This window comes from Scyliorhinus torazame, chromosome 4 (assembly GCF_047496885.1).
Source record: "Scyliorhinus torazame isolate Kashiwa2021f chromosome 4, sScyTor2.1, whole genome shotgun sequence".
Taxonomy (NCBI): domain Eukaryota; kingdom Metazoa; phylum Chordata; class Chondrichthyes; order Carcharhiniformes; family Scyliorhinidae; genus Scyliorhinus; species Scyliorhinus torazame.
The window spans coordinates 206330214-206342582 of NC_092710.1; the positions used below are offsets into that span (position 1 = coordinate 206330214).

At 49.5% G+C, this 12369-nt stretch overlaps 1 protein-coding gene across 1 annotated transcript in view; it reads right to left on the reverse strand.

Annotated features, from left to right (window-relative positions):
• Positions 1 to 1118: 1118 nt before the first annotated feature.
• Positions 1119 to 12369, reverse strand: part of LOC140410712 (ectonucleotide pyrophosphatase/phosphodiesterase family member 3-like) — a 249137-nt gene continuing 237886 nt past the window's right edge. The window contains exon 25 of the mRNA XM_072499153.1: positions 1119 to 3479. Coding sequence (XP_072355254.1) covers positions 3309 to 3479 — 171 coding nt within the window. The 3' untranslated portion in view covers positions 1119 to 3308. The remainder of the gene's footprint in view (positions 3480 to 12369) is intronic.

The following is a 12369-nucleotide window of genomic DNA, read 5'->3' on the forward strand; positions in this document are numbered from 1 at the left end:
TGGTTTGGGGGGGGTGGGTTGGCAAAATCGCGTGTGGGTGCCGGGGCGGCCTGGCGGGACTCGCGTTGCGCCCCGGCAATTCTCCCACCCGGCGTGGGCGGGGGAGAATTCCACGCCCTAGCTATTTCCCCGGGGCCATCGGGAGTGGTGCTGTTGCTAGCGCCTTCAATCCCAACCCCCTGCACAAACTCTCCTCCATTCTGACCCACTGCCAATCCGCCCCTCTGACCCAGCTCCGCACCTTCTCCACATTCTCCGCCCAGTAATAATACATCAGGTTCGGAAGACCCAAAACCCCTGCCTGCCTTCCCCTCTGTAGCAGCACCTTTCTAACTCTGGCCACCTTCCCTCCCCATATGAACAAGGTATTCATTCCTTCAATCTCTTTGAAAAATGCCTTTGGCAGGAAAATTGGCAGGCATTGGAAAATAAACAGAAATCGCGGCAACACATTCATTTTAACCACCTGTACCCGTCACGACTGTTTTATTGTTTTGAGCTTCTTGAATTTTTCTAAAGTAGCCTCTGTCAGACAAGTGGAGGATATACCATTGTAGTCCTCACTTGTGCCAGGATTGTTCTCATGACTCTTACCTCACTGCGCGCACCAGGCCTTGAATATTAGCACAAAAGAACACTTTATTATAAATCTGATTTTGCTTCCTTTATTGTGAAATGTGGAGAGAATTGTGTGTTGTTCCATAGTAGACTTCTGTGATCAGTTCAGCACATTGGCAGTCTCCCAAGTCACAACAATGTTCATGTTGTGAGCTTTCCCTGTGTTCCTGTGTTTTTTTTAAATTTCGAGTACCCAATTATTTTTTTTTCCAATTTAAGGGCCAATCCACCTAACCTGCATATCTTTGGGTTGTGGGGGTGAAATCCACGCAGACATGGGGAGAACGTGCAAATTCCACATGGACAGTGACCCAGGGCCAGGATTCGAACCCAGGTCCTCAGTGCCACAGTCCCTGTGCTAACCACTGCACCACATGCCGCCCAGTGTTCCTGTGTTAATTCTATTTTGTTCGGAGTCACTTTGTGATTATGTATTGTCGGATCTCTTATTTTCCTTCCAAAAATAAGGTACTCTGTCCAGTTGATAGAGGTGTCCAAAACACACTTTATTACTAATAATTTACTTAATACACTTACATAAGAACTGAATCAAAACTTAGGTCAAAATAATACATAAACCTGTCAGAATACAGCAAAAAAATCATTAAAACATTAACATAAGAAAAAGGATACAGAAAATACTTCAAAAATAAAAGTAATTTTGACCGATGCTTTAAGAATTCTGGAAGGCGAGAATTTTTCTGAGAAATTAATCATATGTTCATATTCTTAAGAAAATGCTTATCTTTAGTTTAATCCCGTACTCATTTTTATTGGTTTTTGCTCTCAGCTGAGAACTCCTTATTCGTTCAGAAAGGTGTTGATCATTCCACAGGTGATTAGTTAATTAATCATTAATCACTTACTCGAGATAATTAATATTTCACTAACACAGTACAGTTTCCCATGTGCTCTCTCACGGTCTAAGCATTTGCGTCATGACTAATCTCTAGCCTTACTGTGTTAGTAGAATGTTGCAATTCTTCTGAATGTTCCTACATATTGTTCCTTACAGGTCCACTCATTTTTTTATAAGTTGATTATACTTTTGCAAACTCAATATTTCTAAGAATCATTTTATTTTCCAATATGTGTTTAGTTGATTTCTTAAAGGACCCCAAATAATTGGTAAATCCAACATGTATGTAGCAATGCCCCAAGATGCAGGGGTACAAGTAGCATTCCTTTTCAGATGTGTACATGTGCTGCCTTGTCGCAATATTGGACCGCAGCAGTCTGTGTAGTGAAAGTGCTTCCACAGTGCTGTTAGGTAAATTAAGTAGAAATTTGTCTTGGCGACACTGAGTGAAGAGCAATATATGTTCAACTCAGGATGTAATGACTTTAAAATGATGATTCAATGCTCTTGATGGCCTTGTCTTTTTTGGTGGCGGAGGTTATGGATTTGAGAGAGATTTCCAAAGAGGTTTGGTGAGTTGCTGCAGTACTTTCCTCTAGATGGTGTACACTAAGGCATTATACACAATGGAGGAGGTGGATATATACTTAAGGTGGTAGAAAAATGGACTGATAATCAAGTTCAATACCCTGATCCTGCCTTCCCCCCATATCCCTTGATCCCTTTTGCCCCAAGAGCTATATCTAATTCCTTCTTGAAATTACACAATGTTTTGGCCTCAACTACTTTCTGTGATAGCGAATTCCACAGATTCACCACTCTCTGGGTGAAGAAATGTTTCCTTGCCTCAGTCGTAAAAGGTTTACCCCTTATCCGCAAACCATAACCCCTAGTTCTGGAGCCATTAGCATGCTTGTTTCTCCTGCCTCCACATTAAACTAAGTTAAAATTCAGAAACTTATTTTTCCATTGGTGCCCTCCAGTAATTTCTTAATTCAGAAGATTTCAAAGCAATGTTTCAGGCTCTTGTCTAGGGTGCCTATATGTTGTCTGAACCATGTGGTGTCACATTTAGTTCAAATTTTGTTCAGCCTTATGGAACTGGTCCTATTTCAGTTATGCACCTGCATAATTGGTGTGACAGGATCCAATTTCACCCCACAATCCCGGAAACCAACAGCCAGAAATAACGGTTTTATGGTTTGGTAAACTCAAACAGCATTCTGCAGTGTAACGTTTGAAGTCAGAGGGTGGGGAATACTGGATCTCATTTAAAGGTGCCTCCCCAAAATGGTTTACCCATCTCAGCCATCTTTGGGAAACTCTGTTAGGAAGATCAGGAGACTAAGGCCAGGGTTTTCTGGACCCCCACCCCAACAGCGGGTTTTCTGCAACAAGCCGTTGGCTGTTGGTGGGATCCTCCTGTCCCACTAAAGTCACTGGGCTTTGCGTGGCTCACCCACCCACCCAACCACCGGGGAACCTGCCATAAGGGGTTCACTTCGGCATGACTGAAAGATCCCACCGGTGGGAGCGGCAGGAAAATTCTGCCCCAAATCTATGAATAGTCACCATGAAGTGAAAAACGCATCCTGAACAGCCGAATATTTAGTGACATTAGCAGCAACCTGTGATGGCATGACTCAGGGACAACACTCTACAAAAAAACAGATTATTATTTTTTGCAAAATTTGTTCTCATGCTGTGATTCTCAATCCATAGAGAGCAAGCGATCAATTTGTCATTAGAAAAATATAACATTGCTCAAGATCAGTTTCAAAGGCATACATTAAAGGGTCCAAAGGAGCAAAATGTTTCTTAAGATTAATAATTAAACACTAGGTACAAATTCAGGTAAAAATGTTTTCAGCTGTAAAATCTCAGTAGCTGACTGCTTTCTGTCCTGATAAAAGTTAAGTCCTGTGATCAGCTCCACGTCCCTCACTCGTGCTGTGTGAGCCCAGATCCGCTCTTCAACCCACTGGGATTCCTCTTTGCCATTCTGCCAATGAATAAGAGATTCATTATCTACTGAGTGATAAGTTTGTCTTTGTCCTATTTAAGATTATTAACATTCTTACCAAAAACCTTCCATGTTGTTAGATAACATTGAGAAACTTCTTTAAACAGTTCAAATGGTTCACATTGTTTTAATACATACTTGTCCTTAACGAGTGGAAGTGGTGTGTTATAGTTCACTCGCTGTTCAAGTTCGAGTCACTGTGACAAAGTGCAGTTTCATGTGATTGTTGTAGTCTGGAGCTATGGAGATCATAATGGTGGAGATGCCAACGTTGTTTCCATCAGTGTGGCTGACTAGCACCACCAGAAGTGGGTGGTCGCTTCTGATATTGCACTGGGGCCTACACAGAGGACTGGCAATGAAGCATCTGGCAACAGTGGGATGGAATAGGGTTCTAAGGGAGGGGCCTCTCTTGTCCTGATGTCAGTTCCATCAATCAGGCACAGAGTCATTTTCAATGAACACCTCCCAGAAAGCCGCAGGCAATGGGTGGTCTCCTCAGGTGGCGGATCCACTGTCTGCTGTACCAATGGTAGTGGGATCAGGTAATGGGTTTTGCCAGCCGCAAGCTCACAAACACACACTCACAACCCCAGCTCCCCCTCTCCCCAAATCTGTCTCCAAGAGGGGCATTAAATTTTATCCACTGTCTCTAAATTGTAAGACTTCATAGAATTTACATTGCAGAAGGAGGCCATTGGGTCCATCGAGTCTGCACCGGCCCTTGGAAAGAGCACTCCACTTAAGCCCACGCCTTCACCTTATTCCTGTAACCCCGTAACCCCACCCAACCATTTTGGACACTCAGGGCAATTTATCTTGTCCAGTTCATCTAACCTGCATATCTTTGGACTGTGGGAGGAAACCGGAGCACCCGGAGGAAACCCACTCAGACACGGGGAGAACGTGCAGACTCCGCACACACAGTGACCCAAGTCGGGAGTCAAACCTGGGACCCTGGAGCTGTGAAGCAACAGTGCTAACCACTTGTGCTACAGTACTTTTTGTCGTATATCCAGTACTGGATGACCAGAAATTTCCTCCAACTAAATATTGGGAAGATTGTCTTCAATTGCCAGCACAAACTCCATTTTATAGCCACAAACTCCCTGTCAACTGTCTGAGGCTTAACCAGATTCTTTGCAACCTTGGTGCTATATTTGACCTGAGGATGAGCTTCCAAATGTACATCTGTGCCAGCAGTAAGACCGCCTATTTCCACCTCTGTAATGTCATCCAACACTCCCCTGCTTAGCTCAACTGCTGCTGAAATCATCCATGACTTTGTTACCTCTTGATTTAACTATTTCAGCACACTCCTAGAAGGCCATCCACTTTCTGCCCTCCTGGATCATCCACAACTCTGCTGTCCGTGTCCTAACTCACATTATGCCTTGTTCACCCATCACCTCATGCTCTTTGCTCTGCATTACAATAAAGAAAGTGAATGGAATGTTGGCATTTATAGCTAAAGGAATAGCATATAAAGATAAGGAAGTGTTGTGCAATTCTGCAAGGCATTGGTGAGACTGCACCTGGAGTATTGTGCACACGTTTGGTCCCCTTATTTGGGGAAACATGCAGCTCTTGGTCTGTAGCCCTGTGGGTAACAGCACCTCAAGCACAAATCTGGTGTCCGTGATTAATAAGGGGATTTCTTGATTAATAATGGGATCAGGGGCTTTGGGGAGTGTGGTAATACCAGGTATTGCGGTACCTGAGAGGCCAACGCCATTGGTTGAGACCCTGGAGTCTACCATTGGCTGTGTGAAGTAGCTCCGCCCTGAAGGCAGGGTATAAGAGATGGTGCCGTCCCAGCAGCCTTCACATCTGTAACGAAGCTGCTGGGGATCAGTTCTAGTGCATTAAAGCCTCAGTTACTGAATACCTTTGTCTCGAGTATATTGATTGCACATCAATTTAATGCACTACAACTAAGCCGGAAGGATGGATCTCCGTACCAAGCCGGAGTGCCTCCAACTCAGCCCCCATGTGGAAAACTTGGCCGCTATATTTAAACACTGGCTGGCGTGTTTTAAGGGTTACCTGGAGAGGCCGAAGGAGAGCCCACTGAAGGCCAGAAAATGCATCTCCTGCGATCAAGGGTCAGCCCTGGGATCTATCCCCTTATCGAGGAGGCGGCGAACTACGATACCGCCATCCTACTACTGGAAGGACATTACATCCGCCCTGTTAACCAGGTCTACGCTCGCCATCTGCTCGCTATGAGGCGGCAAAGCCCCGGGGAATCACTGGAAGACTTTTACCGGGCGCTACTGGTGCTGGGCCAAAGCTGTGGCTGCCCACCAGTTTCGGGGAGCGAGCACACTGAACTTTTAATAAGAGATGCTTTCGTGGCAGGTATGAGCTCATCTGATATCCGCAGGAGGCTCCTGGAGAAGGACACACTTGGGCCCAGAGAGGCACGGGCCCTGGCTGGGTCCATGGACATCGCATACCAAAACGCGCAAGCCTACGCTCCCGACTGCGCGTCCGCCCCCTGGCCCGCATGGCACCCCACTGCGGCAGCACCCCAGGTCTTCCCCCTGACCCCGCTGGCCTGCGCTACCGGACGGCTCGCTAACGCCGTCGGAGCCCGCTGCTTTTTCTGCGGGTAGGCAGGTCATCCGCGCGCGCACTGCCCGGCCCGCACCGCCACCTGCAAAGGGTGCGGCAAGAAGGGCCAAGTCTGTCAGGCCCGCGCCGTCGCCGCGCTCTCCGGTGGCTCCAGACCGCCGCGGCAAAACCCCCCCCAGGCCCCGACCGACCAGCGCTCCTTCCCTAGGGCCATGTGCGACCCAAGGGCGCGGCCATTTTGCGCCCCGAACACCGCGCCGCCATTTTGTCCATCCCGCCGCCATCTTGGGGTTCCCCGGACAGCAGATGCGACCCGTGGGTGACGCCTTCTTGGATGGGGCCCCAGGCCCCCAGCTCGGCTGACTACACGCTGCCCGACCAGAGCTCGCAGCTGCTTCATCTGGCATCGGTGACGTTGGACCAAAGTCGCCCCCGGAAACTCGCGAAGTCTACAACAACGGTCCTCGTCAACGGCCACAAGACGCCCTGCTTGATTGACTCCGGGAGCACTGAAAGCTTTGTCCACCCTGACACGGTAAGGCGCTGTTCACTCGTGACCCACCCTGTAAGCCAAAGAATCTCCCTGGCCTCCGGGTCACATTCGGTGGAAATAAAGGGGTACTGCCTGGCGAACCTCACTGTCCAAGGTCGGAAATTCGATAATTTCCGCCTGTATGTCCTGCCGTAACTCTGCGCGGCTACCCTCCTGGGGCTGGATTTCCAGTGCCACCTGCAAAGCCTGACCTTTGAATTCGGCGGCCCTATACCCCCCTTACTTTCTGCGGCCTCGCGACCCTTAAGGTCAACCCGCCTTCCCTGTTTGCAAACCTCACCCCGGATTGCAAACCCGTCACCACCAGGAGCAGACGGTACAGTGCCCAGGACCGGACCTTCATCAAGTCAGAAGTCCAAAGGCTGCTGAAGGAAGGAGTCATCGAAGCTAGCAACAGCCCCTGGAGAGCTCAAGTCGTGGTGGTAAAGACCGGGGATAAACATAGGATGGTGATCGACTACAGTCAGACCATCAACAGGTTTACGCAGCTGGATGCGTACCCTCTCCCCCACATATCTGACCTGGTAAACAGGATCGCACAATACAAGGTCTTCTTCACAGTGGACCTCAAGTCCGCCTACCACCAGCTACCCCTCCGTAATAGTGACCGCAAGTACACTGCCTTCGAAGCAGATGGGCGGCTCTACCAATTCTTAAGGCATTCGGTGTCACTAATGGGGTCTCGGTCTTCCAGTGAGAGATGGACCGAATGGTTGAGCGGTACGGCTTACGCGCAACGTTTCCGTATCTGGATAACATCACCATCTGCGGCCATGATCAGCAGGACCACGACGCCAACCTCCGCAAATTCCTCCAGACTGCATAAAGCCTTAACCTCACGTACAATAAGGAGAAGTGCGTGTTCTGCACCGACCGCCTGGCCATCCTTGGCTACGTAGTGCAGAACGGAGTTACAGGCCCTGACCCCGAACGCATGCGCCCCCTTATGGAGTTCCCCCTCCATCACTGCCCCAAGGCCCTGAAATGCTGCCTCGGGTTCTTCAGCTATTACGCTCAGTGGGTCCTGAACTAGGCAGACAAAGCCCGACGCTTAATCCAGTCCACGACCTTCCCTCTGTCGACGGAGGCCCGCCAGGCTTTCAGCCGCATCAAAGCAGACATTGCAAGGGCCGCGATGCGCGCTATCGACGAGTCCCTCCCCTTCCAGGTCGAGAGCGATGCGTCCGACGTAGCTCTGGCGGCCACCCTCAACCAAGCAGGCAGGCCCATGGCTTTCTTTTCCCGTACCCTACATGCTTCCGAAATCCGCCACTCCTCGGTCGAAAAGGAGACCCAGGCCACAGTAGAGGCTGTGAGACATTGGAGGTATTACCTGGCCGGCAGGAGGTTCACTGCTCACAGACCAATGGTCGGTAGACTTCATGTTCGATAACGCTCAGCGGGGCAAGATTAAGAACGACAAGATCTTGTGGTGGAGGATAGAACTCTCCACCTACAACTACGAGATCTTGTACCGTCCGGGTAGCTCAATGAGCCTCCTGATGCTCTATCCCGCGGCACTTGTGCCACTGCACAAGTGGACCGTCTCCGCGCCCTCCACGAGGACCTCTGCCACCCGGGAGTCACTCGTTTCTTCCACTTGGTTAAGACCCGCAACGTGCCCTACTCCATCGAGGAGGTCAGGACAGTCACCAGGGACTGCCAAATCTGCGCGGAGTGCAAACCGCACTTCTACCGGCCAGAGAGGGTGCACCTGATAACAACTTCCTGTCGCTTTGAACGCCTCAGCATGGACTTCAAAGGTCCCCTCTCCTCCACTGACCACAACACGTATTTCCTGAACGTGGTTGGCGAGTACTCCCGGTTCCCCTTCGCCATCCCCTGCCCAGACATGACCACAACCACCGTCATCATGACCCTCCAGGGTATCTTTACACTGTTCGGGTTCCCCGCGTACATACACAGCGATAGGGGGTCCTCCTTTATGAGCGACGAACTGCGTCAATTCCTGCTTAGCAAAGGCATCGCCTCGAGCAGGATGACCAGTTACAACCCCCGAGGAAACAGGCAGGTAGAGAGGGAGAACGGAACGATCTGGAAGACTGTCCTACTGGCCCTCCGGTCTAGGAATCTCCCAGTCTCCCGCTGGCAAGAAGTCCTCCCGGTGGCCCTTCATGCCATCCGGTCACTGCTCTGTACAGCCACAAATCAGACACCTCATGAGCGTCTCCTTGTCTTCCCCAGGAAGTCCTCCTCCGGGACCTCGCTCCCAACCTGGCTAGCAACACCCGGACCCATCCTGCTTCAGAAGCACGTGCGAGTGCACAAGTCGGACCCGTTGGTCGAGAGGGTCCAACTGCTGCACGCTAACCTGCAGTACGCCTACGTGGTGTTCCCTGACAGCAGGCAAGTCACGGTCTCCCTTCGGGACCTAGCGCCCGCCAGAACCCCACGCGCTCCCGACCCATTACCCCCACCTCCACCACCCCCGCAGCAGTGGGACGGCTCAGTACTCCCGCCACTCCGGCCCTGGCCCGGCCACTCATCGGCGCCCCCTACAGGTCCCCCCCCCCAGGCCAACTGCCTGCCCCAACAGCGCCGCCCAATGGTGACGAAGCTGCCGAGGAGGCCAAAACGATGCTCCCGGAGTCGCAACCACCGAGACCTACACCAGAATCACCGCCGAAGCTCCGACGCTCCAGGAGGACGATCAGGCCACCAGAGCGACTTATTGCTTCATCCTGACTCTCACAATAAATGAACATTTTGATCGAATCCTCGATTGTACGGTGCCTCAATACCTGGTCCTACCATGTGAAGGGCTATTTTTTTTCACTGGCCACCCCCCCCCCCCCCACCCCCGCCAGACTCCTTCTTAACAGGGGGTGAATGTGGTAATACCAGGTATTGCGGTACCTGAGAGGCCGACGCCATTGGTTGAGACCCTGGAGTCTACCATTGGCTGTGTGAAGTAGCTCCGCCCTGAAGGCGGGGTATAAGAGATGGTGCCGGCCCAGCAGCCTTCACTTTCTGTTACGAAGCTGCTGGGGATCAGTTCTAGTGCATTAAAGCCTCAGGTGCTGAATACCTTTGTCTCGAGTATATTGATTGCACATCAGGGAGAAAGCAGGAAAAATGGAATGAGGAACATATCAGTCATGATCCAATGAGGGAGCAGATTCGATGGGCCAAATAGCCTAACTCTGCTCCTATACCTTATGGTCTTATGGTCTACATTGGTTCCTGGTTAACAAATGCCTCAAATTAAATTTCCTATCCTTTCATATCTCTGTCCCCATTCCCTCGGTAATCTCCTTCAGTCTAGACCCCTCAGAAATATCTGTGCTCAGAAATATCTGTGCTCATTCAATTCTGGCTGATTGAGCACACCTGATTTTAATTACTCCACTGTTGGCTATGTCTTCACTGACAGGATCTGAAGCTCTGGAATTACTTCCCGAAACCTCAATTTTTACCTCTCTTTCCTCTTTAAGACACTCCTTAAAACCTACTTTTCTAACCAAGCTTTTGGCCACCTTACGTAGCTTACTGTTAATTCTTGCTTTGATGACATTCCTGTGGAGCACTTTGCGATGTATTACTATGTCATAGATGGTATATAAATGTAACTTGTAAAATGGATAACTGAAAAAGATTTTGAGAGGGAAAGAACGAAAGATTTGTTTGCATTTTGAACAGGAAAGTGGAATTTCTCCATTCATTCTGCATATTTCCTGACAGCATTGGTGGAAATTCCAGATGCTCTTTTAAGACACTGAAATAATTTTCAGCATTGAATTAATGGTTAACCACTGTGATGAACACAAATTCAATAATAACTTTTAGAAGACAATTGGATGAACAAGTGTAAAGGAAACATCTGCAGGGCTGTGGGGCGTGTTCAGCAGAGTTGGACCAATTGGATAACTCTCTCAGGCACAGACACAAGGGTCCAAACATACTCGCTGGAATTCTCCGTTTGGAAGTCTAAATTCTCCCGCCGGAGATGAATCGTCTCCAATTTGCGCTCTCACTGAGAGCTCAAATCCAGAGGCGATTCACCATCCCTTGCCATGCAAATTTATGCATGGCAGGGAGTGCAAGGGATTCCCTTGTGAATCCTGATATCGGACTGCCATTTTGAGTTGTAGCCCAATAGTGTAGTGCAGAGGCTGGGCCTCCCACAACACAATTCCGCCCCACCCACCACAGGATATTCTAAGTCCCCCCCCCACCACCCCCCCCCCCCCCCCCACCACAGTCATAACCCGCATGGGACTTACAGGGTGGGAATGATTATCTTCCCTGTGGTTTTTGCTGAGTACGAGCTACTTGCTAAACCCACAAACCCCCCACCAGAGACCACCATTACAGAGACCCACACCAGAAATCCACCTCCCCTCCATTAGACCTTAAGAACATAAGATATGGGAGCAGAATTAGGCCACTCAGCCGATCGAGTCTGCTCCACCATTCAATCATGGCTGATATTTTTCTCATCCCCATTCTCCTGCCCTCTCCCCATAAGGCCATGAGCCCCTTATTGATCTCTGTCTTAAAGATATTCAGTGATTTGGCCTTCACAGCCTTCTGCAGCAAAATGTTCCACAGATTCACCATCCACTGGCTGAGGAAATTCCTCCTCATCTCTGTTTTAAAGGATTGTCCCTTTAGTCTAAGATTATTTGACAGTCTCCTATGTGGCACTTTGTCAAAGGCCTTCTGGAAATCTAAATAAATCACGTCCACTGGTTCTCCTTTGTCTAACTTCCTTGTTACCTCCTCAAAGAACTCTAACAGATTTGATGTGGAGATGCCAGCGTTGGACTGGGGTGAGCACAGTAAGAAGTCTTACAACACCAGGTTAAAGTCCAACAGGTTTGTTTCGAATCACTAGCTTTCGGAGCACATCTTCCTCAGGTGAACGAGGAAGGAGCTGTGCTCCGAAAGCTAGTGAATCAAAACAAACCTGTTGGACTTTCACCTGGTGTTGTAAGACGTCTAACAGATTTGCCAGACATGAGAGAGACACCTGCCATCAAAGACAATTAAGTCCTTTCTGCAGAGAAAAAGAGGAAGTCAGAGCACTTAACTGTCTTTGATGTGGTGGTCCAAGAGCTGTTAATAAACATTGTAGTTAGTTTCACGGCTGACCACTTGAAATCCACTCAAACCTGAAGGGAAATTAAATTAAACAATCCAGACAGCTCGGTTTGTGTGGAAGCTGTCAATCACAGCCTAGTAAAATCAATGTCACATAGTCATGAATGAAAACCTTGCAACCCAGCTGATGTAATTTTCTCTTTCCACAAATTGACAGGTGCTGCTTCCTTTGCCTGAGCCAGCAGCTGTATTGCCCAGGTGAGTTTTAAAGCATAATCCTTTTCACTGCCTGTCTGGACTGCTCCTTAACTTCCGGGCATGAGGCTCTGTAAAGGGGGGCTTCCAGGCATGGGTCTCTGTAACGGGGGGGGGGGGGCGCTTGCGGGTAGGGGGTCTCTGCAATGGGGGCCTTCCAGACAGGGGTCTCTGTAATGGAGTGCTTGCAGACATGGATCTTTCTTATGGGGAACTTCCAGGCAGTAGTCTTTCTTATGGGGGGGTCTTCCAGGGACTAATGTGGGGGGGGGTTCTGGTGAGGGTCTCTCTTATGAAGCAATTTCTGGTGGGGGGGTCTCGCTAATGGTGGTGTTTCTGTATTGGGGGATCTCTGGTGGGGGTCTGCCTTATGGGGGGGGGGGTTCTGATGAGGGTCCCTGTAATGGGGGGGTCTCTGGT